The sequence below is a fragment of the Rhineura floridana genome, chromosome 3, assembly GCF_030035675.1.
Source record: "Rhineura floridana isolate rRhiFlo1 chromosome 3, rRhiFlo1.hap2, whole genome shotgun sequence".
In the NCBI taxonomy this organism is placed as follows: Eukaryota; Metazoa; Chordata; class Lepidosauria; order Squamata; family Rhineuridae; genus Rhineura; species Rhineura floridana.
The window spans coordinates 99115831-99141856 of NC_084482.1; the positions used below are offsets into that span (position 1 = coordinate 99115831).

Genomic DNA, 26026 nt, shown 5'->3' on the forward strand with positions numbered 1-26026 from the left:
TGGAATGATGCATAGTGTATTTTAAAAATCCCACACTAACCATTTGAGATCTAAACAAATAGTGTAAGTTATTCAGTATAATATGGAAAGGAGAGGGACATCTCAAGTAGCAACTAGGTCAGGTCTAGGGAAAGGGTGACTTCCACTGAAGTTAGTGGAAAGACTCTAGTCAAACAATTTCCCCCCTCTAATAAAGAGCTATCCTGGGCCCAAGCTGACCTACAGGGACTTGACCACAGAACAGGCCTTCATGGCTTAATTTGTGACCTGCTGAGCCATACACAGTCTGCTAGGTGCCTGATAGCTTTGTTTTGTGCCATCACAGGCAGGTAGCAAAAACTGGCAGAATAAGCTACCAGCTGGCTGTGTTTTGCTTGGTGTGTCCAAGTTGTACAGGCCTGCAGCAGAAAGACAATATAGTCCCACAAAAATAAATCAAAGCTTTTGCCAGCACCATCTGGAGGATTTACAGTAAGAAAGGAAACAAAAGCAAATAAGGTGTCAACAAAAGCCTCTCCATCATGAGATGATGGCTCCATCATTAGGAGCCAACATGGATTTAAGAAGAACAAATCCTGCCAAACTAATATTATCTTATTTTTTGATTGGGTAACCTCCCTTGTAGAGTGTAGGAATGCTGTGGACATAATATGTCTCTACTTCAGCAAACCTTTTGACATGATACTCTGATTAGCAATGATATGCCCATGATACTCTGATTAGCAAGCTAGCTAAATGTGGGCTGGATGGAACAACTATCAGGTGGATCCGCAGTTGGCTCCAGAATCGTACTCAGAGTGTTTATCAATGCTTCCTTCTCAAACTGGGTGGAAGTCCTGGGCCCAGTGCTCTTCAACATTTTTATTAACAACTTGGATGAGGAGGTACAGAGCATGCTTATCAAATTTGTAGATGATACAAAATTCAGGGACACAGCTAATACCATGGAAGACAGAAACCAAATTCAAAGGGACCTTGATAGGCTGGAGCACTGGGCTGAAAACAACAGAATGAAATTCAACAGGGATAAATGCAAAGTTCTACACTTAGGAAAAAGAACCCAAATGCACAGTTATAAAATGGGGGATACTTGGCTCAGCAATATGGCATGTGAGAAGGATCCTGGAATTGCCGTTGATCACAAGCTGAATATGTGCCAACATTGTGATGTGGCTGCAAAAAAGGTTAGGCTGCATTAACAGAAGTTAGTTTCCAAATCACGTGGAGTATTAGTTCACCTCTATTCAGCAGTGGTTAGGCCACATCTTGAATACTGTGTTCAGTTCTGGTCTCCACACTTCAAGAAGGATGTAGACAAACTGGAACAGTTTCAGAGGAGGGCAACAAGGATGATCAGGGGTCTGGAAACAAAGCCCTATGAGGAGGGACTGAAACAACTGGGCATGTTTAGCCTGGAGAAGAGAAGACTGAAGGGAGATATGATAGCACTCTTCAAGTACATGAAAGGCTGTCACACAGAGGAGGGCCGGGATCTCTTCCTTATTGTCCCAGAGTGCAGGACACAGAATATTGGGCTCAAGTTGCAGGAAGCCAGATTTCGACTGGACATCAGGAAAAACTTCCTAACAGAGCCATACGACAATGGAACCAATTACCTAGAGAGTAATGGGCTCTCCAACACTGGAGGCATTCAAGAGGCAGCTAGACAGCCATCTGTCGGGAATGCTTTGATTTGGATTCCTGCATTGAGCAGAGGGTTAGACTTGATGGCCTTATAGGCCCCTTCCAACTCTACTATTCTATGATCCTCCTTTCTTTTACAATCTTTGGACTACCGCAGATATTACCTGGCAAATCCCTGAGAATTTTTTTTTCCCTTGCAAATGGTCCCCTAAAATCAAGCAATTCTTTCTAGGATAAATACTGTGAAGTCTTAATATGACACAATCCATTCCAGTTCCCACAGCCCCTACAGGTTTTATAGCAATGCACACAGAAGTATGAATTTCTTCAACCACTTATGTAGTTACTAAATAAGGTCTCTTTAGACTAGAAACTGCTTTACATGAGAGCAAGCAGGACCTTAAATTCACAGGCTCTAGTAACTTAGCTGATATCATTAACCATGAAATCACCACACAAACTTTAAAAGGCTGAAACACCTCAAGAACTTTCAGTCCATCAAGTCATAATGGCGGAGTCTTTACAGAACTGATCCCTCAAAAATGGAGGTTTTTATTTCATAACATAAGACAACATAACACAACATGTCACAATCCTCTAGAAAGTGCAGCTTCATGTTTTAAGATTCTGAAAGGGTTTTTTTCAAAGCTCTGTCTAAGGAGCTACATTTAAATTTGCCCAAATAAAAATTGAGACACCCTTAAATTGTTAAAGAAACATTGGTAAAACAAAGTCCTCCACAAAAATACCACAATATATAAAGTCTAAGTATTAGAAATAGTGACAGTTACAACAATGTAAAACAGGATCAGAATCCATTATTTTTATATAAAATATCTACATAAATATATGCCATGGTATATACTGCCAAATCACAACAGGTTATGTAAACAACTTTATCCTTTGCAGATATTAACAGTTTGCTGAGAAAGCAGTCAGGATCAACAGCTCCTAGTCAGAAAGACAGCATTTGGAATTGGTGGCCAGAGCATTAGATTTATCTGCCAGTCTGCTGTGTGGTAAAAACATCAAGAGACTTCCTTTCAACTAAGCAGCAGGGCAGGTAAGCTGCAGTGAGTAGGAAACACTGTTGCCAAATGTTTACATATAAAAGCTACAACTGCAGTCTCTGGTTCAGAAACTGGCAACCTTACAAGTAACCAAGACACTTGAATAGTCACGCGATGGAAATTTCTTATAGCAAAACAATAAAAATACCCTCTTAATAAAATGTTTAAATAACCAGGTTGATAAATAGTGCAAGAACAGAAAAGAGAACCTTGACATAATGTTGTCTTCATGGTATAGGATTTCATATAGCAAACAAAATTATCTCTGGAAAAAATAGCTAATTTTGTGTCCCTCAAAAGAACATTAGTTAGGTTTGTTATGGCAACAGCTATTAGATCAGAAAGGTGTTCTCATTTAAGAACTCTGTGGCACAGCCTGCTCCTCCCTTGTTGTTTCAGAGAAGGCACTGACCTCCCATACAGAATGTGGGCCATCAGGCCTATTATAGTTCTGTAGAGGGGCGAGTGAAAAGAAGCAGCTTTTACTAAGGATCACCTTGGTACTTTCCTGGCATTACAGATAAGGTCTGATGTCATGAAGCAAGTTATTCTGGATTAATCATATTAAAAAAACACAGACTGAGTGTATTGTGCTGTCCTGGTGTATTGAGATCTTTGGGCTTTAAAAACATTAGGAAGGTTCCTCCATCTCAATCCTTGATCATTATTAGTTCAGGTGGACTGCATTTTATAGGACATATTTTTATTTAAATAAGGTCCAATTTACACCTACCAGAATTGACAGGGCAGTAGCTGTAGCATGGAAACAGCCACACAAATCTTCTCCTAATGGTGCTGCTAGTAATATATAAATTGGCCCTCACTTTCATACGCACAGTCCATACTAGGAAATTGTCATTCAGTTCTAATGTTGTGGTCCTTTTGTTAGCTGATGGATTCTTGTGGCAGAATAATACACATGCAACAGAACATCTGGTTTGCAGAAGTTCTTGTCCCAGAAAGATCACCATCTTTCTCTAACTGTGGGTTTGGACTTAGTTTCCTGATCATTTTCTTTGTTACAAATTAGCATTTATATTGAGTTAACTTTCATTTGCTAAATACTTAGAGAAATAAGAATGTTTAGCATACCAGCGGGAAATGGTACAACTTTCAACTGAAGCCTGTGCATGTCTATTCTGAAATAAATCCTACTGAATTCAATTGGCTTTGCTCCCAAGCAAATGTGTATAGGTTCAGGTTTGCAGCTTTAGTCAGGGCCAGCGCCAGCGGGCGGCCAGGTCAGGCCCTGGCTGAGAGGCCCCTCCTTAGGGTAGGAGTGTAGCGCTCCCATTCCTTGATCCATGACAGCGTCAAATCACAGAGAGGGAGCTCCCAGACACCCTCTCCTAATATAGTCAGCATGGGCTTCAGTAAGTCCGCACGCATGCCCCACCTATCTCTCCCGTCCCTGTGAATGAGGTGTGAGCTGTGTGCATATGCCTACCATCAACCAAGACAGTGGCAGGGGCTTGATGCCCCTGCCGCCATCTTGGCCGATGGTAGGCATGCATGCACCTCATTCACAGGGACAGGAGAGGTAGGTGGGATGCATGGGCAGGGTTATTAGCCCCGCACCGCCTGTATGCGGGGGTTGAGCTACAACGCCTCAAGCCCTGGGGCAGGCTGGTGCCCAAGGGCCCAGTCATGCCTGTCACCAACCCTGGCCTTAGTTACAATGTCAAAAATTATGCAAGGCCTAGTCTCCAGAAACACCGCTCAATTTGGGCATCACTGAAGTGAATAAACTTGCAAGTACTTTGATATACCTTACTGTTTTTTATATACAAACCTTTAAAGTTTGATGAACACACATTCCATAGTCACAAGTAGAATTTAAGGGGGGAGGGGGATTGTGGGGACTTAGGGGTAGGGAACAAGAAAGAAATTAAACAGTTAAATTTCTGGGCATTGTCCACTCTTGACTCTGATAAAATTTCCTAAACAAGCAGTACCTCTTGGTTAATGTCAGCTGGTTTTAAGGGTATGGAATTTCAGACATGTAATCTGGTTTGGTAGATGAAAGGAAATATTGTCAAAGTTTACTCCTAACAAGTAAGCAGACTCCAAAGAGGATGTTGCTGTTTTTAAAAATGCCTTTCAAAGTTTACACCTGTATTTTATAACAGCTAAACTTTTGTCTGTTAAGAGTTTTATTCCTTTTGAAGTTTTTCAAATTAGAAAATGAAGTCTGGTTATCAAAGTACTTAATAGTTAGAGTTCAATTTATTCCAACAGGATTAATTTCCTTAAACCAACAACTACAGATGCAACTGGTTTTTAATCAGTCTAGCTATTTAGGGCTTTTGGAAAGCGGAATGTGGAATTAAAGTAGCTTCATGTGACATCAACTACAGTTCTGATGATACTACAACCAGTACATCCACTTCTTCCAATCACTGATGGCCTGGTTTTAAAAGTACATACTGTTTAAATCCCAAGGAGGAGATGAAAGTGCTCAAGGCTTCACAAGACAAACCCCAAAACCAAGGCACAAAAATAATTATTGATGGAGGAGCCTTATATATGCTTAAAGTAACTTAACAGAAAACCCATATATTTGGTATACCAGTATTGTGAAATGTGGGGTCATGAGAACAACTACTCCCTAGTATGGCAAGTAATTTTTCATTTATCTTTAGAATTGCATTTTAACCATTCCCGGTTGTTCATTTCATCAAAAGACATATATGATCACAATGATGTTCTCAGATTGTTGGTGTTCAGTTCATTCTGCTTTGAACTCCCTATTTTGTAGGTGTGTTTTGTTTTTCTGAATCTGAAAAATAGGAGAGTATGTACATTAGTAACAGAAATTGCAAAGTATCAGTTTTTATATTTCCCAGAGCAACTCAATCCGTATTTAAACAAAGAACAGCTGTAATCTAATTAAGACAACCCTGAACACACCTATAAGAAATAAGACCTAATGAAAGGGTGGGATTTACTTCTGAGGAAGCATACATAGGCTTAAACTGCAAGAGCTTTAGGGTTATTTTAGGATTGGCACATACTGCAGGACAGAGTTTAAGACCATGTCCTCACTCAAGATACATCCTTTTATTTTTCAGCATTCACAAAGACAAAGCATTTTGTACAATTTGAAACCTGTATTACCTATTGGGAATATTGGTTTATCTTAATAGTGGTATTATTTCACTGTTCCTCTGGATTTAGTATATTATGTGGGATTCGGGGGGGGGGAGTAAACCAAAGCACTTGTACTTAAGACTGTGTAATGGGAATTTTTTTGGTTTCAGCCTTCACCCCACCTCACCACTAAAAGGCAGTTTTAGTTCCAGAAGTGATCTAGCTAATTAGTTTTAACCAGCCATAACTACACATCTATCATCTTGCTCAAGAATGGAAAATGTTGAGACTGGCAGTAATTGTGGCAATGGCCTGGCTCACATGTTCACATGAACAAACACGTGTGCTGGTATACATGGCAAAAACCACAGCTACTTTCTTCCTCCCCTTGGCTTGCCTTGGCTTAGCATTATGTCTGAACCTCAGCTCATGGTCTGTCTTTCTTCAAATAAACCATGAGCTACAGCCAAGGTTTGTCTTGGCTTACCACTCATGGCTTGTTTGGAGTAAGGTAAACCATGAGAGCATGGGTTCAGACGATTATGCTCCTGCAGAAGCAAGATCTGGGGAGGAGTGAAGCAGCTGCAATCTTCACTCTTGAGTACCAGTACGCTTGCTTATTCACACTTACCCATGATTTAGCTGATGTGTTTTTAATAGCTTTTATCAATCTGTGCTAATTTTAATTACTGTTTTTTGATATTTGGGTTGTGTTTTAAGATTGTTGTTAGCCACCCTGGGTTCCAGCAGGAGGAAGGTGGCGTAATTATTCAAGTCCAGAGTATCCAATAATGACCTGTCCTAACTGTGAACAATCCAGCAATGGGTTTTCTCATCTCTTGTTGAAGTTTCAAAAGTACCTCTTTCAAGGGGCTAGAATCACCCCTTCTGAAAAGAGGCATTCACAATGTTTTGCTACATAACAATATAAAATATATAGTATATTCCGGCGTATAAGACGACTTTTTAACCCAGGAAAATCTTCTCAAAAGTTGGGGGTCGTCTTATACGCCCAGTCGTCTTATACGCCGGAATATACAGCGTTCTCTGTTGCTGTCTCGTCCTCCTCCTCCCCCTTTGCTGCTTCGCTTTCTGCCACCTTGCCGAACTATGGAGACGTCCGGAGATGAGCTGAGCAGCACCTCCGAACCTACCATTGTGCAGCCTTCCGGGTCCACTTCTCCTCCGCCAGCCTACCCTTCCCGGGGCCCTCAGCAAGGGGAGCCGCTGCGCTTGGGGGAGGAGGTGCAGTTCAGTGAAGAGCTGGAAGATAGAGGTGAGTCTCTGCGTCCAGTGACGTTTCTCCCCGCCCCCGACTCCTGTCACATGCTCATTGCCTCCCGCGCCGTGCACCTGCCGTGGCTTCCCAAAAGATTCGAAAGTTGTCTCTCTTCAAGACGACCAGCCCAAGGCGCATCCACCGCGCCCTGGCGACTCTTTAGGAAGTTCTCCTTCAGTCCTTCAGGGCCGCCTCCTTTCTACATGCCTAGTTCTTCTGTCTTCCCCTCCCCACTCCGAGCCCCTGCACGCTGCCTTCACCCTCCCCTTTTGAGAGCTGCCTGCATCAACTTTCGCCTCACAGACGTCCCGTTAGTGGTCAATTCATCTCGCCGACCAATAAATCGCTACTCTTTAATTCCACTGAATTCTGCTATGTCACTCTTACAGCCAACTGTATGCCTACACCCCACAATTTATCACTTCTTAGACACTCGGAGCTGCCTCCTATTTATATCCCCCGTTACCTCCTATAGCGGCTGGGACTCATTTTGACTTGGCTGAATCCTCCAGCTTGAATTCCACTTTCATCAATTCCTGGTTCTCTGCCTCTGAGTACCTCCCGTACTTTGTCTCTGGCCCACTGAGCTGTTCTTTCCTCACAACTCTCTTCTCACAACTTGGTCGTCCATTGTTTTATCACCTTAGGCAGCCATCTGAATGACCATTCTCTATTCTCTGGCTATTTTTAAATTGGGATTCTAACTCCTTACCTGAGAGTAAGCCCAATTCAACAGGGCTTGCTTCTGAGTAAATATGGTTAGGGTGGTGCTGTTAGTTGCTCTTTTTATAACACAGGCACACACTTTTAACAAATGCTGTTCTCCCAACCAGGCAAATTCATTGTTGAGTTTTTTCTCTTTTTATTTTATTTAAAAAGAAATAGAGCAGTGGCTGTCTTCAAAAAAGTGTGGGTTTCTTTGGTGTGTGTGTGTTTTTAGTGTTGAGCCACCCCAGTCTTCAAAATGCAATTTAAAATGCATTCACTAAAATGCAAACTGGCATCTCAATGGATTGCAAATAAAGGGCATTATTTTACTCTTTTCACTCTCCTTCCTAGAACGAAGGAACATTCAATCCATTGTCTCCCTATACAGGCACCTGCCAGGCACGTACCGTATATTCCGGCGTATAAGACGACTTTTTAACCCAGGAAAATCTTCTCAAAAGTTGGGGGTCGTCTTATACGCCGGAATATACGGTAATATAAAATTGACCTGTTGCCAACATGATCTTAGTATGACATAACCTATAAATAAAATAAGATCAGTAGGGAAAACCAGCTCTTTGACAGGAATCCTGTATTTGGAGTTGGGAGTCACTCAGTCTGACTCTCCACAGGCTGTTATAAGGTTTCGTTAGGTAAATAGTGTTGTTGTACACTTTATGCCCCATGAATCAAAGATAGCTGTTGTACATTTTTTTGGAGCAAACTAATGTGCAACTTAAACAACTGACCTGTGTGCTTTTATAACATGTCTTTTAGAAATCACTGATCTTTACTTCATTTTTCCTGTTATCTGTGTGAAGTCTTCTGAATAACATCAACCAATCAAAATTGTCTGTCCATATGTCTATCTATATGCTCAATTTTCTATAAGAAGGGAATCAGTTGCTGTGTAGGCAGCCTTGTTCCCTAACCCTCAAGTAAATTAATCTTAGAATAACAATGTAAAAGAATACCAAATGCTGAGCCACTTCAACCAGTCTATTGCAAGTTGCAAAACCAGCAAGAATGGGCAAAGGTTGTTCATACATGTGGTCAGTTATATCTCTCTAAGGATGCATCTCACATCATCAAGTGATATCAACTGGAACTCATCCAGGCAAAAAACAACAGACAAAGGCTGAGAGTGCTTCTGGCAAAGGATCTTCATTCACTATGCATCTAAGCTGGAGTTGATGCAAGTGATTTTATGTGCAAAGTGAATGTCACAGTGCATTGAGCCTGTTCATAGCTACAGCCAAGATGAAACAGGCCTTTTAGAAGAGCTGTACTGAATTGCAAAAGCAATGATGGCCAAAAAACAACATTCCTTTGTCACTATCATTGCCACAGCCAGGGCCTCAAGTGGCCACTAACCAATATTTTACACCACATTATTTATTTAATTAATTTATATCCTGCCCTTCCTCTCAGTATGAGCCACATCTATATATGGATGGGCGCCCGTAATTGTGATTAACAAAACAGAGGTTTTTATTCTACCAAAATGTTTCAGCTTCCGCCTTTATCAGCTGCTAACATACAAATGCTGTGACCAACGTGGCGGTTATAGAGCTTTGAGGATGGAATGCTCAGAGGGGCTTCATTTGCAGAAGCTAAGTAGTGGTGGTACTGTCCTCGAGGTTCAGGCCATGTGGTGCCAATGTGTCCAGAGAATATCCAAAAGTTCTCCCTCTTAGTCAATGCTGCTGGGTTGATTTTACTGATTTATTATTTTACTGAACTGCTGTATGGTTTGTCTATTTTACTGTGTAGGATGCCAAGAGAACACCTTTTAATAGGTGACTCATAAATGGAATAAAATAAATAAAATAAAATAGTAGCCTGATCATCGTTTTTAAATTGAAGTCATTTGGCCCAGAGAAAGGTCTGAAAGAACATGTTGTACTTATGGTGCTGCAGCCAAACTGTAAGCTGAAACTGCCTAGGAAACACAGGTAAGCTACTCTGACTTTTCCAGAGGAAAAAAATCAAGATATAAAAGGTACAAATCAAGGTATGAAAAACTTATGAAAAACAAAATCAGTTTTATTTATGAAGACAGGAAAAAGCATGAGGTGCTTTAAGTACATGAGGATTGTAACAACATTTATTTTGGGTCCTGAAAGTAAAATCTAATTTGATTTAGAAACCATTCTTCTGAAGTATTTCACCAGTTGCTAAACTGGCTTCAGCCTTAATGACTGGCACTCCATGATCATGTGTTAAAAGTGTGCATTAGCATTTCATGATCATGTTACTTCATCAGAGTGATGAACCTAGTAGACAAAGCCCAATAGTAAATCTGCCTTCATTTCTAATATTTGTATAAACAGGGGAAAGGAATGTTTTACAATAAATGAGCAGTTTTATTGTTTCTGGAAAGAAAACAATAACTTGCACAGGAGAACTGAATAATATCTCCCTTGAATAAAAAGCACAGGATTAAAAGAGAACCAAGGGATCCTTCTATAAACAACAGTAATCCTGTCAGAGGCTTTCAAGACGTAGAAACTGAGAAATCTAATTGATGGTACAGGTTTTAGATTATATTCCAAAGCAGTTCCAACACTGCAAAAGAAAGTGATGAAGATCATGCCCATAGTAAAGAGGTTAGTTCTGCTACAACTCAGGGAGTCTGGGCAAGCTTTGCTCACATGAAGTGCTAGGCCTGGACATTAGCAAGAAGCAGTCCCCACCCCGCTAACTCTTCAATAATAGATGGGCTTACCTTGGGACATTATTCAGTCCTTGCCCTAAACTGTGCAAACTATTTGCCCCATGCAACACTTGGAGAGTAAGATAAAGAGCATTCAATCCTGTGTTCTGCTCTGCTCCCAGTTTCCTACAAACTTGTAGTATGGAATGGAAAAAAATGAATTGTTTCCTGACGTTCCCTGTACGGCATCGAAATATGAGCCCACATAACAGAGCAACGATGAGGCATTTATTGTACAACAGTTAGGAACAACTAATACTTTTCCCTTTAAGTCTGTTCTTTTGTGCACATCCAGCCATTTAGAATACAAGAACCTTAAAGAAACAAACCTATTTTCCTTCAAGGTTTGCTTCGGCTTCTTACATCCCGTTGATGCTTATGCAAAATTAATGTAAATTTGACTTTTTGCTTCTTGGCTGTGAAAACACAATACCAGCGGGGAGCTGTATTTTAGTAAATTCTGCTTACCCTTTAACTCGTAGCATCTCTTCAAATGTCTCTGGTAGAGGGTTCCCATAACTTTCTGGGAGAAAGAGGGTGAGAATCCCTATCAGCACAGTCAGGCTGCCCATGAGGATATAAGGCAGAAATCTATCATAGGCACCTGGTGAAAAACAGAAAGTGGTATATTTTATTCATATATGGTTACATGAGATCTGAAAAATTATTAATTTATGATGTTTGCATACTGCCCTTCTTCCAATGACATCAAGGCAGCATGCAAGGGTTTCTCCATTTTAATCTTAACAATGATCCTGTGAGGTTGGCTAGGATAAAATATAGTGACTAATACAAGTTAGGGGTTGGAGAGAAATTCAGTTCAGTTCACATTTTAATGTGAAACTACCTAATTTGTTCTTTGAAAAACAAAATGCAAACTGAAATACAGCTATCCCTTAACATTCATATGTCTCCAAATTTTGTGTAGTTCTCCAAAATGTGTACAAAATGCACGTATTAAGAGAAAGTGTGCATAAAAATACATATTCGCTAATAGGCAAAAAAACCTTGCGGTTTAAGGACATACCTATAGCCCACAGCTATTCTATCCAACTTTAAAAAGCAGGGAAATTGCTCAGCTATAGTGAATGCACCAGGGGAGCAGGAGACCTGACCTCCTCTCTGAGATATTGGACTGCCCTACAAATTTGTCAAAAGGCAAACACAATTTGGGTTGGTCTTTCACAGTCCAATCCACTTGCTGTGTAGCTTGGAAGAATTGGGTAACATGCCTCTGAGCTTATGGTGAGTGGTGGCAACACCTGCCATCTCCAATGATAGAGAATTATATTTTTGTATGTTTGTTGTTGTTCCTTCTTACTTTGCTTCTTTCCTGTGTTACTAATGTTTCTAAAGAGAAACTAAACTAGAAAATTTATTTCCCTCATTATTCATCATACAAATCTGTGTCAATTTTTATTAATTTCAAAGCCTTTTTATTGGTCAATGTCATATGATGGTGAAGACAGCCTTTTATGTTTCAAATTGGAGGTTATGCTCTATTTCTATTTTGGGTGCATTAACAGTTGAATCTGAAACTGCAGTTTGATGTAAAATCAGACTGATTACAATATGTTGCTACTTCAGCAATGACTCTAGCTGTTGGAAAAAAGAGGATGCATGTTTTCAGCCTGCTATGTTTAAATCACTTTATTTAAGTCAAGGTGAGCACGGTCAATTAAAAACACAGAGCACACCTAGAATTTTGCTAGAATATATTTCACCTCCCACTGTTTTATCTTGTGCAAATTGAGACACTCCTAAGGTCCACTGGAGACTATTCTGCAGAAGTCAGTGCCATTATTTGTTGTAAACTGCTCAGAGAGCTTCGGCTATGGGGTGGTATACAAATGTAATAAATAAATAAATAATTCCACAATTATGTTTGGAGTTTTTTAGTGTAAATTTTGCAAAGTGTTGCTGTACTTCACATCTTCACAGAAACAGAAACAAAAGAAAATGATTTCCTATAGGAAACTTCACTAAAATTGCAAAGTAAATTAGACATATTTAAAGTGACCATCTGAACTATATCAACTGTCTTAATAATGTTGCTTCCTCCCTGCTAAAACAAGATCAGCGCAGCTCATGTCTTCTTTCTATTATTTGGGCTGGTTGCAGGTGTTGCTACCATTCACCATATGCTCAGAGGCACATGTTAATTTCCCTGCTTTTTAATCCAGGAGGTAAGAAATGGGATCCTGTGTAAGTTTGCTGAGAGTGGATTGATCATTTGCATGCTTGAATTCAGTGGGATCTACTCCCGTGCAATCATACTTAGGATAGGTGAAGGAGAGGGAGGGAGGGCCTGAGTGGGCAGGGGAGGAGAAAGAAGGAAGAGGGGAGGGGAGAAGGGAGAGGAGAGCGGAAGGAGGGGAAAAGCAGGTCTGATCATTTGCATGCTTATTGAGTTCAATGGGATTTACTCCTATGCAATCATGGTTAGGATTGGAAAAACTAACCATGGGGGAGGGGGAAGGAGCGTATTGGAGGGGGACAAAGGAAGGGGGAGGTGAGGTTTGATCATTTGCATGCTTATAGAGTTCAATGGCATTTACTTCCATGCAATCATGCTTAAGATAGGTAAAACTGACCATGGGGATGAGGAAGGGGAGCAAGAGGGGGAAGGGGGAAGAAGGGGATGGGTAAGGAGAGGCAAAGGAAGAGGGATAGGAGAAAGGAGAAGAGAGGGTGGGTTTGATCATTTGCATACGTTTTGTGTTCAGTGGGATTTATTTCTATGCAATCATGTTTGAAAATGGAAATGGACTGCCTTCAAGTCAATCCCGACTTATGTTGACCCTATGAATAGGGTTTTCATGGTAAACAGTATTCAGAGGTAGTTTTACCACTGCCTTCCTCTGAGGCTGAGAGGTAGTGACTGGCCCAAGGTCACCCAGTGTGCTTCGTGACTGTGTGGGGATTCAAATCATAAGAACATAAGAAGAGCCTGCTGGATCAGGCCAGTGGCCCATCTCGTCCAGCATCCTGTTCTCACAGTGGCCAACCAGGTGCCTGGAGGAAGCCCGCAAGCAGGACCCGAGTGCAAGAACACTCTCCCCTCCTGAGGCTTCCGGCAACTGGTTTTCAGAAGCATGCTGCCTCTGACTAGGATGGCACAGCACAGCCATCATGGCTAGTAACCATTGATAGCCCTGTCCTCCATGAATTTGTCTAATCTTCTTTTAAAGCCATCCAAGCTGGTGGCCATTACTGCATCTTGTGGGAGCAAATTCCATAGTTTAACTATGCGCTCAGTAAAGAAGTACTTCCTTTTGTCTGTCCTGAATCTTCCAACATTTAGCTTCTTCGAATGTCCACGAGTTCTAGTATTATGAGAGAGGGAGAAGAACTTTTCTCTATCCACTTTCTCAATGCCATGCATAATTGTATACACTTCTATCATGTCTCCTCTGACCCGCCTTTTCTCTAAACTAAAAAGCCCCAAATACTGCAACCTTTCCTCATAAGGGAGTCGCTCCATCCCCTTGATCATTCTGGTTGCCCTCTTCTGAACCTTTTCCAACTCTATAATATCCTTTTTGAGATGAGGCGACCAGAACTGTACACAGTATTCCAAATGCAGCCGCACCATACATTTATACAACGACATTATGATATCGGCTGTTTTATTTTCAATACCTTTCCTAGTTATCCCTAGCATGGAATTTGCCTTTTTCACAGCTGCCGCACACTGGGTCGACATTTTCATCGTGCTGTCCACTACAACCCCAAGGTCTCTCTCCTGGTCGGTCACCGCCAGTTCAGACCCCATGAGCATATATGTGAAATTCAGATTTTTTGCTCCAATATGGTCCAACCCTGGTCTCCCAGGTCCTAGTCCAACACTGACCTGGGGGACGGACAGGGAGGGGAGGAGATTGGGTGGGTGGGCACTGGGCAGAGGGGAAGGCCCTTTCCTTTCCAAAAGGAAAACATTGTGAACAGTATCATTGCTTTTCACCCTTTCCCCCACCTTTTTATTCTACAGCAGGCACATGTAGCCTCCCACCCAAATTTAAACCAAAGCTGTCCCTGGCCACATCCACACCAGGCCTTCATTTCAGTTTGGACAGTCATGCATTCTCTCGAAGAATCCTGGGGAGTGTAGTTAGTGAAGGGTGCTGAGAGTTGCTAGGAGACACTCTGTTCCCCTCACAGACCTTCAGTCAGAGTGGCTGACTGTTAAACCAGTCTGGGCACTGAAGCTCTCTCAGTGGAACATGAGTCTCCTCTCAACACCCTTCACAAACTACACTTCTCAGGATTCTCTGAGGGAAGCCATGACTATCTCAAGTGAAATCAAAGTCTGGTGTGGGTGTGGCCCCGATTAGGCTGTGAGTCTGGCTTTTAGAACTCTGATAGTTGGTTCTTACATGCCCGATGTTATCATAGGGTTCCAGCTAAAAGGTATTAATTAAAAATCAGCCAGACATTTTTTAAACTTTTAAACTGCAGAAGATGAAGGTCAGAGTATGGGGCAAGGTCAGTATTAGGATTACAGGTACTCTGTGAACATGGCTGATTTTTAATTAATTTCAACAGATTATGAGAACTCTCAGAGAAAACTCCGGGTTATTTTTCTCTCTTTTTACTCTTTGAACTGTCTATTTTCTCTGACTGTTTTGTGTATCACCATAAAAATTGAGAGGGTTGTTAAGCAAGCATTTCTGAGGTCAGGACTATAAGTTTTATAAGGTTTTGTTTTGAAATGAGCTTATGGGAAGCATCAGAATGGCATGGGGGTATTTTCAATTTAACATTGTGGAATGTGAAAAATCCCCGCTGGCTATAGTATACAGCCATTCTCGTGGCAGTATAATACTACTGAAACAAAAGAAAATACATTATATTAGGGAAAACCGCTTGCAAAAATCTATATTACATTAGGAGAAACGTGCACTAAAATGCTGATAGATTTTCATTAAGACTTGAAAAAACCACAAACCTATGTGAAAATATGAATGTAAGGTTGGAAAAATTAGAAACCAAGAGAAAACAAAGTTGTCAGACTACCCATCCCTTCTTCGTCACCCTGCTGGGAACTGATTTTTTTTAAAGTATGATGCAAGTAGATTCAATTGCATCATAAAGAATAATTATTTCATGCTGGAAATTTGAGGTATGCGTTTTGAAGCAAGGGGTGACTCAAGCATAGGCAATAAGAATGGGACTTACGCAGTTGCTACCTAAAGATGACAGGAAAGTGAACCAGGTGATTCTTCAAATCTTTGGAAGAAGGTTCCAATCAGGTAGGGGTTTTTTTTTTAAAGCACCTTTTAGGTATAAGTCTAAAGATAGGACACTTCTTACCAAGGAAAACGAAGTAAGGAGCAATGATGCTTCCCACCCGGGATGACATGGAGGTGGCACCTACTGCCATGTTTCTTACTATGGTTGGGTAGAGCTCTGCAGTGTAGACATAAAGCATGGAGAAGGCGGACGTGATCCCAAATTTCCCCAGCATCACCAAGATAACGGAGAGGAGGTGGAGGGCTGTGGAAAGATAGAAAAGGGTAATAACTCCTCTGTGCTCTTTTTATTGGTCACATTTTCCAGAAACCCTCCTTTTATCCCAACCATTTTTATTTATCCTACAAACTATTTTAAACATGGTTAAGTGCACCAAATCAAGTCAACATCTATGCCTTGTATGTAGATGATAACCTGTGGATATGTGATTTACACACAGGTCTGAGACTATGCTACATGCATACTAGTTCTAACAACTAAATGCAGCAAATTTGGGTAATTCACTACTAACAGCATTACATATGGATCTCCAACCTGTCACCAAAGCAAGTTTCTCAAGTATTAAATGTTGCAGCATAGATAATATTGGCAGCACCATTAAGAGCTGTGCTCCATCCACTATAGCAAACTCTGACAACTGGTGCTGTCCAGATGTTTTGGACTATAGTTCCCATTAGTTCCATCTAGCATGCATGCTGGATGAGGCTGATGGGAGTTGTAGTCAAAAACGTCTGGAGCACCAGGTTGGTAAAAGCTGCGCTATAGCTACCAACCAGAAAAAGAGACTTATCTCTTTATGTTTGGGTTTAACCAGTGCTTTTTATTTAATAAAAAATGAGGTACCAGTACTCATATTGTTGATGCTGTGGGTGCCAGCATAAAATGGCTGCCATGAGGAACAAGAAAAGAGATGCCAGTACTCCATACAGGTGAGTCCAGTTACAAAAAAAAAGCCCTGGGTGTAAGTAACTGAAGGCACTAAGAAGGGAAGGCCCTGGTCCAGTAAACCTCTGGGTTAGATAATGAGGACTAAAAAGCAAAGATTTTCTGCTACTGATCCCTGTTAGGATAAATGGACAGCAATGCTTCCTGGACTATAGAGGAAGAAAGTCCGTAACCTAACTAGCAAAGTGGATAAGGTGCAGGGATGATAGAGCTATACACAACTCTTGGATGCTTAGCCGAAGTTTGTCTTTTCCAATATCCAACCCTCTACTGAAGTCTTTATACCAGGGGCGGGGAACCTCAGGCCCAGGAGCCAAATATGGCCGCCTCCAAGCCTTTGTATCTTGCCCTCAGGACTCTCCCCAGACCACACCCTTCACTGCCCATTACACACTCTCCTTGAGAGTTTCTGCCTGGCTAGAATATTTCCTTGAACTCCAATAATGCCTCTTGCTTGCCTGCAGGCACCGTGCACTTGGATTCCAGATACCGATCATTGCTGTCGCTTATTGAGAGGGATGAGGCAGGGTGCTTAGTGTGGTGCAGGTGCAGCAGTGGAGCCAATCTGATGCTTCTGCTGCCATGCCCGCACTGAGCTCCCTGCACCTCTTCATCTTGGTAAGTGGCAGCAATGCTTGGCACTGGTAATCCAGATACACAACGCTGCTCTGACTGCTACTGCTTTCCTGGATGGGAAATAAAGAGTTCCACTGTACAAAAGTAAAATCTGTTACTACACATACTTTCGCCTCTAGCCCCACTGCTGACATGTGGCCCTTGGAAGGTTGCCTAGAAGGCAATGTGGCCTTCCAGCTGAAAAAAGTTCCCCCACCTGTCTTAGACAGTATGGTCAAATATCAACACATCTACAGCATTTGTGGATATTCATACTTGGAGGTACAAGTTGAATAAACAGAATAACTCCTCCTCCCAAGAAAAGCGTGCCAGATATTGAATAACGTCGAGGTAAAGTTCGGAGGAGAAGCCAAGCAATCACATAGGCTGGAACTTCAATTACTGCTGACAGGAAACAATTAAGGTAGACATTTCCATGTAGATTGGGGGTACTGAGCGACAAGCCAAAGTAGCCAATAGATGTAAACATCCTGAAAGAGAGGGAGAAATAATAACAATAATAAACCTTGTTTATGCACAATATTAGCTAATATAACAAAGATCTCTAACACCAGATATAAATAGCCAATTATTTTCTATTCCACATGGCAACCTTTTGTGCTAAAATGGTTTTAATCCTCTTAATATTGTCTTACTGGATCAGACCCAAGGTCCACTGAGCGCTACTCTGTCAGATGCTACTGAGAAGCTACCAATGAGAGTATAATGGAAACAGCCATCCTTTGTTGGTACCCTCAGTAATAATGCTGACAGAAGAAGCTGTAAGTGAAATGCACTGGGCATTTAAGATCTCAAAAGTTTTTATGCATCTTAGCACCGTTTTAAGGCCTCTCCACCATTTTTGCTGGTCTGTGTTTTGGTGTTGCCCCTTCCTGTTTTCCATTATCACACTTGTCAGAATTTTATTTCTTGTGGTTAAATAAGAGGTTAAATTCATTGCGACCTTTTATGTTTTTTATTTTTATGGAAAGCCTCTATTCAATGGAACTTCAGTCAGCAAAAGAAGCCTTTCTAGCTTTTAATCCTGCTTCTTAATGTAGGAACCATCTGTTTATTTCGTTCAGTTACACTATATGTGATGCTATGGAATTTTCATGAACAATAAGTTAACCATTGGTTTCTTGTGGCTGCTGTGCAGCTGCTATGTCATTGTCAGAGACTTTTACTCTGAAGAAGAAATGGTGTTTACTAGATGCCCCGTTGTCTGAATCTCCGAATTACTGACAATCATTATTGTCTTCCATGCAGTGCCAATGTTTTTCATGACAATTTGTAAGAAGACTTTTTATTTATAAAAGCTCTCAGTCTTCAAAATGGTTTGGATTTCCTAATGGCTAAATATTCAGAGCAGATAAGAGTTCCCCCAACTCTTCTGTTTCCATCTTGTAGAAATGCTCACGAAAGTTTAGTGGTTTTAATAAATATGGACTGAGGAAATAGTAAGTTGTCCACTCAAAAGTGCAAGGATGCCATAATGAAAACAGCTATTAGAACATGGAGTTCCCTGCCTTGGGATGTCCATTTGGCCCCTTCTTTCTTTCTTGGCTGTTCACGGTCTAGTAAAGACATTTTTATTTCGACAGGTATTGATTTGCTGAGCTGAAGAACTTTTAGTGGGCATTTTTTTGTTTTTCTTTTATTATACTGCTTTTATTTGCCACGACTCTTTTATCTTATTGTACAATTTATGTAATGTGTCAAACTATTCCGAGGTAGAATTGTTGATGGGATACCTTTGCTTGCTTGAAGAGGGTAACCCCATTGCTCGTCTTAACTCCGTAAGAGATCAATTTAATATCAGAGGCTAGAAATATGTACAGAGGTTAATATTCCTTCATGCACAGAAGACTGCTTAACAACACACATTATAATGTGTGTTGAATTTGAATCTTCTATTTACACACTTATGGGGAATCTGAACAACTCAATTCATACGTGGTTTATGATGTCCTATTGGAATCTGATAGCACATGCATCCCAAAAGAAGGGATAGTTTATCTGGTGTCTGTTGCAGTTGAGCCTAAACAGATGCTCCCTTGCTCCTTATGTGCTTTAGGAACACACACATGAACTTACCACAAGAGAAGAGACATGACAGTGATAGTTGCAATATTTTGGGTTCTGAACAAGTCCAGAAGCACTCCTTGCTGCTGCTTGGCCTTCAAATCCTGTATCTTGGGGGGAGGGGTGAAGAAAGAGAAAATAATTCCAAAAACAAAACATGCTTAAAATGGATGCCCAAAAGCCCAGCCATGCCATAGGAAGCAATTTTGTTCAGTCAAGTGGTCCAAGAAAACTAAAGCCATGAAGCTGAATTCAAATAAGCTGGATACAGGGAATTCACCAACTTATGTCCAATGGAAATCCTGGAACACATTTCTGATTTGTCGGGGGGGGGTTGTACTTCTTTCATGTGGCCCCGTTATCAAATGCATTCTGTCATCCACTGCATTATGTCAGCTATCTATTTTATGTGTAAAATGAACAAAAGGCTAAAATTATCCAGCTCTGCCTTTTCTTTTAGCAATAGTGAAGCAACTGGCAGAACATAATTCAGAATTCAATTATATTTCAAAGTTCTGCTTCCCTTGTTAGAAACCTAGTCCACATTTAAGATCCAGCCAGGTTAATAATTAATAGTTATTGTTGGAGAAGAGACCTGGTGGTTTTAGTTCCCTGTTAATGGACAGCCATGCCCTATCACAACAGAAAAGGGCACCAGAAGAATGAAAACCAGGTCAGTATTAAGTAAAAGGATCTGCAAAGATGTGGAAAAAGACATTTAGTTCCAGAAATTTTGTCAAGAAGCGCCTTTCTGTTTCAGGTGCAACCCTTTGTCAATTTCTTCATGCCTGGACATGTTGCCTAGTCTGTCACTCAAAAATAATAATAAATAATAAATAAATTTTATTTGTTGGTCGCCTATCTGTCCAGGTTAGTGGACACTCTAGGCGACTTACAATAAGAAAGCAGTACATAATACAAAATAAAATACAAGCAAACACAATCATAATCAATTTAAAACCAATTTCTATTTAAAACCTTATAAAATTAATCCTCCCCAATCCCATAGGCCTGCCTGAATTTGCTTGCAGAACTATGAAGTTAAGAATTCTGCTTTGAATATACTACATTATACAGTCATGAGAGTGGCTGTATACTATAGTTAGCCTGGATTTTTCACATTCCACAATGTTAAACTGAAAATATCCCCCATGCCATGCTGATGCTTCCCATAAGCACATTTCAAAACAAAACCTTACAAAATGTATAGTCCTGAACTCAGAAACACTTGCTTAACAACCCTCTAAATTTGATGGCAATACACAAAACAGTCAGAGAGAATAGAGAGTTCAAAGTCTAAAAAGAGAGGAAAAAACCCAGAGCCCTTCTGGACTTTTTTCTGTCAGAGTTCTCATAATTTGTTGAAATTAATTAAAAATCAGCCATGTTGACAGAGTACCTGTAATCCTATTACTCATCTTGCCCCATACTCTTACCTTCATCTTCTGTACTTTAATAGTTAAAAAAATGTCTGGCTGATTTTTAATTAATTTAAGAAATTATGCATTGAACTGAATGATAGTGTCGGGCATGCTCAGTAAGAACCAACTGTCAGTGTTGTAAAAGCCAGACTCACAGCTGCTGGGCTTGCCTAATCAGGGAGCCACACCCACACCAGACTTTGATTTCACTTGAGACAGTCATGGCTTCCCCCAAAGAATCCTGGGAAGTGTAGTTTGTGAAGGGTGCTGAGAGGAGACTCCTAGTCTCCTGACAGAGCTCCAGTGGCCAGAGTGGTTTAACAGTCAGCCACTCTGATTGAAGGTCTGTGAGGGGAGGAGGGCATCTCCTAGCAACTCTCATCACCCTTCACATTCACTTTGTCTAAGTGAAATAAAGGTCTGGTGTGGATGTGGCCAACCTGCCCTTCCCTCTTCCTCCCTTCCATCACCTCCATTTTGCCCCTTCCCTCCCCCTTCTTTCACCCTTCCCCCTCCTCTTCCAATCCCTCCTTCCCCCTCCCTTCCAACCCCCCTTCCCCCTCCAATCCCCTCCAATCCCCTCCTTCCCCCACCCACTCAGCTCCCCTGTCCCCCTTTCCTCTACTCTCCCCTCCCCCTCCTCCTCCACCATGGTCAGTTTTACCTATCCTAGCCATGATTGCAAGGGAGTAAATCCCACTGAAGCATGCAAATGATCAGACCTGCCTTTCCCCTCCTTCCCCTCCCTCTCCCTTCCTCCTCTCCTCCCCTCTTCCTTCTTCCTCCTCCCCTGCCCACTCCAGGCTTCCCTCCCCATGGTCAGTTTTACCTATCCTAAGTATGACTGCATCGGAGTAAATCCCACTGAAGTCAATAAACATGTAAATGATTGAACCTCCCCTCCCCCTCCCCCTCCTGCCTGCTCCCCTCCCCATCTCCTGTGGTAAATTTCACCTATCCTAAGCATGATTGCTGGGGAGTAAATCCCACTGAACTCAATAAGCATGCAAATGATCAATCCATTCTCACCTAGCTTGCACAGGATCCCATTTCTTACCTCCCGGATTAAAAAGCAGGGAAATTCACTAATAGGCAAAGCACCTTGTGATTTAAGAATGTACCTATAGCCAACAGATATTTCTGTCAAACTTTAAAAAGCAGGGGAATTGGATAGTTATACAGGAATACCCCGATTTACGTACCTTCGTTTAACGGACCCTCGCAATAGTGGACATGCTCCATTTACCAACATACCCCCGCTTAACGTACGCGTGCGTCCAATTACAGACACTTAATGGCATGACGCCGCTGCCATCTAGTGGCGATTGCAGTGCAGTACATTCATAGACAATTGCTTCACTTTAAGTACATTTTCACTTTACATATACGCTCCGGTCCCACTGCGTATGTTAATGCAGGATATTCCTGTAGTGAATGCACATCGGGAGCAGGTGACCTGACCTCCTCTCTGAGATATCGTACTGCCCTACAAATTTGGGTGGGTTTTTCACAGTCCAATCCACTTCCTGTGTAGCATTGGAAGAATTTGGTAACATGCCTCTGAGCATATGGTGAGTGGTGGCAACACCTGCAATCAGCCCAAAGAACAGAAACAAGGCATGTGCTGTGCTGATCTTGTTTTAGCAGGGAGGAAGCAACTATATTAAAACAGTTGATATAACTCACTTTAACTTTACTTTGCAATTTTAATGAAGTTTCCTATAGTAAATCATTCTCTTTTGCTTCTGTTTCTGTGAATATGTGAGGTACAGCAACACTTTGCAACACTAAAAAAAGCTCCAAAAACAATTGTAGAATAATGGCACTGACTGTTCTGCAGAATAGTTTCCAATGGACATGAGGAGTGTCTTACTTTGCACAAGATAAAATAGTGGGAGGTGAAATATAGCAAAAATCTAGGCTATGTTTTTAATTGACCATGCCCACCTTTCCTTAAGTTTAAGCATAGCAATCTGAAAACATGCACCTTGGGCAAGCCAAGTTTGTTTTTTCCAACAGCTAGAGTCATTGCTGAAGTAGCAACATATTGTAATCAGTCTGATTTTACATCAAACTGCAGTTTCAGATTCAACTGTTAATGTGCCCAAAATAGAAACAGTGCATAACCTCCAGTTTGAAACACAAAAGGCTGTCTTCACCATCATATGACATTGACCAATAAAAAGGGTTTGAAATTAATAAAAATAAATTTGACACAGACTTCTAGGATGAATATTGAGAGAAATATAATTTTCTAGGTTAGATTCTCTGTAGAAACAGTAGTAACACAGAAAAGAAGCAAAGTAAGAAGAACACCAACAAACATACAAAAATGTAATTGTCCATCTTTGGAGATAGCAGGTGTTGCCACCACTCATCATATGCTCAGAGGCATGTTACCAAATTCTTCCAAGCTACACAGCAAGTGGATTGGACTGTGAAAGACCAACCCAAATTGTGTTTGCATTTTTACAAATTTGTAGGGCAGTACAATATCTCAAAGAGGAGGTCAGGTCTCTTGCTCTCCTGGTGCATTCACTATGGCTGCCCAATTTCCCTGCTTTTTAAAGTTTGATAGAAATATCTGTTGGCTACAGGTATGTTCTTAAACCACAAGGGTTTTTTTGCCTGTTAGTGAATTTATATTTTCTGCTAAGTTTACTATGGCTTGTGGTGCTGTCCAAACCCAAGCTCATGATTTGTTTCCCTCAAACAGACGAGCGGTAAGCCAAGAACAAACCATGAGCTGGGTAGAAGTGAAGCGAGCAGGGGGGGAGTTGAGCAGCATGCACTAGCACAGTGGTTCCCAGCCTTTTTGGTATGGTGACCCATAAGTTCAAATTTACTTGGTGTGGTGAGGTGACTCACTGATTTACTGCAATATCAATTTTGGACTTTAGGTCTTCTCAATCACTGATATACTGTGATATGAATTTTGGACTTTAGGTCTTCTCTGCCACCAGCCACCAGAGTGGTGCCACCAGTGTAGTGCCACCAGAGTGGTGCCAAATGTAAAACCTGATCCTTGTTGATGTTCGGTTAGAAGTGTCAACACAGTTTTATAATTTGCCAACAAACAAAACCTTTTCAGAGGTATTCATCATACCAGTTAAGCATTAAAAGCAATAATTATTTTGGGTTTACTTAGAAACCTGCTTGCAAAGGGTTCATGACCCAGATGCAGTTCACAACACTTGCATGCTGCTCATTTGTGTTAAATCATAGCTAAAAATATTGACTATGGTTTAACATAATGTGCAAATCAGGCCATTATAAAGTTGGGGGAGAGAGTAACTATGCCACAAAGCTAGCCACCCCTTGTTCCAGTTGACTCCAATACTCCTAGGTCTTGCTCTTCTAGTGCTAAATGGCCCCTTTATCACTAGTAGAGAGCAAATGCATCCTTCTCTCCAAGTTTTAAAGAAACAACAGACCTTTAAGTCTAGGGAGGAGAGAGAGAGAGAGAGCACTTGTGCCAGTAGGGGGAATACCTGGAGTTAGGAAGGTATTTTCCTCTAGAGAGTTTGGCTAGAGATCCTGGCCTTACTTATCTGAGCCATGTGGATATAACACAATAATTTAGTTAAAACATTCAGGCAGGCATTCATTGCACAGGCATCTTGTTTTCTCTGGACCTTCTGATTAAGGGGCAAATGGATAGATGTAGGTGGCTATTTTACTGTCCATCCGCACTTTGTGTTAAAATGTCTTTGCCATTTGGAAAATACAGATGATCAGTTCACAAACGAATTACATGTACACTCTGATACAGTATTACATTGTAAACAGTTGTCTATATACACCTCATGTAAGGTGCAGATGTGGGTTAAAGCTGAGCAATCTACCTTACCACAGAGAACTAGACTAGTTCAACTAGGAGTGGGAAACTGGATCCAATGGTGAGTCAGATTCTTATCTCCACCCACCCACCCCGAGTGGGCCAACTTTGATAGGCTGGTGGAGTGGCCTACCTGTCAATCACCTGATGTCACAATGACCTCATTTCCTTTGCCCATGCACACTAATCCAGCTAGATGACCCTGTTTCCACAATGTTAAGTGAGCTAGCTCACAACTATCATATAAGTAAGACACAGGTTGTCACATTTTTTAAAAAAAATATTCTAATGCACTAAATATGCTAAAAATCAATCTCTGTGAAAATATTTTTTAAACGACTGATTTGTCCATCAAACTGAGATCATTATTTTTGCTTCTTTGTTGAAAGCTTCTAAATATTTTGTCACAAAGACTGGAAGAGTAAGGATCTGTCCAAGTAATGCCAATCTTGCAGCAAGTTAAAGAGTGTTCTTGCTGCTAAAGTAATAATTAACTTCAGTGTAACCACTGCTGCAGGTGAGCCACCAAGTGCCTTATGTGAGCTGCCAATGTCACCTATGTCCTGCTTCTAATATGACAAATGTTCAACTGGGGCTTATTTACCATGTAAGCTTACTCTAACTAAAACAAGGTGCACCACAAAACCCAATGCAGTTAAGCACATGAATATATTTGCCTCCACAAAGTAGTCAGGACATGAATATACTAACCTCCACAGGGTCTAAAAGTATTGCTGGGGCTGGAATCCCATTTTTTTTGGCAGCCTTCCGAATAATAATTTCAGCTTCTTCAAATCTTCCTTGAGAGATCAACCACCGGGGTGACTCGGGAATGAGCCTGCAACAAGTTTCAAATAATCAAGCTGATATTTTCACAACTATTAATTTTCAGGTTAAAAGGATCTTTGAAAGCTGATTAATGGAGTCTGAGGGCAAGTTGTAGATGATCGAGGAGGCCACATGTGTTTTCTGCACGTCTTCCCTATTTACATGCTAAGCAGGGAATGAGGTCCATATTTCACATTTTTAAAAGTGCATAAGGATGAGGTGAGCTAAACCCTTGTTACCTTATGGTTACAAATACTTTTATGTAAAATATATGCATATTTTATATGTCAGAGATTAGAAACTAAAAAGTAAAGCGTTCCTTGTTTATTTTAATGCTAAACAAAAACCACTAGATCTTTTTCAGCAATGGTACAGAACATTTCAAGGCTTTAGAAGAAAGTTAATTATATTAAAAGATAGAGCCAAATAGAGCTCAAATGTAACGAATAGTCCAGTTCTAAAACACATTGGCCTTTATATTAATAACACTGATATCAGTGAAACTTAATTCCAAGTAAGCATGCTTACACAGCA

The 26026-nt window shown here is 41.0% G+C and overlaps 1 protein-coding gene across 2 annotated transcripts in view; it reads right to left on the reverse strand.

The window, feature by feature from the left end:
- LOC133380229 (solute carrier family 22 member 4-like) overlaps nt 1-26026 on the reverse strand; it is a 90156-nt gene continuing 64130 nt past the window's right edge. For both annotated transcript variants that reach the window (XM_061617066.1, XM_061617065.1), the window contains 6 exons: nt 25376-25502; nt 19418-19515; nt 17597-17811; nt 15821-16003; nt 10976-11111; nt 1-5493 (listed from right to left, as the gene is read on the reverse strand). In XM_061617066.1, the coding sequence (XP_061473050.1) occupies nt 5409-5493; nt 10976-11111; nt 15821-16003; nt 17597-17811; nt 19418-19515; nt 25376-25502 (844 nt within the window). In that variant the 3' untranslated portion in view covers nt 1-5408. The remainder of the gene's footprint in view (nt 5494-10975; nt 11112-15820; nt 16004-17596; nt 17812-19417; nt 19516-25375; nt 25503-26026) is intronic.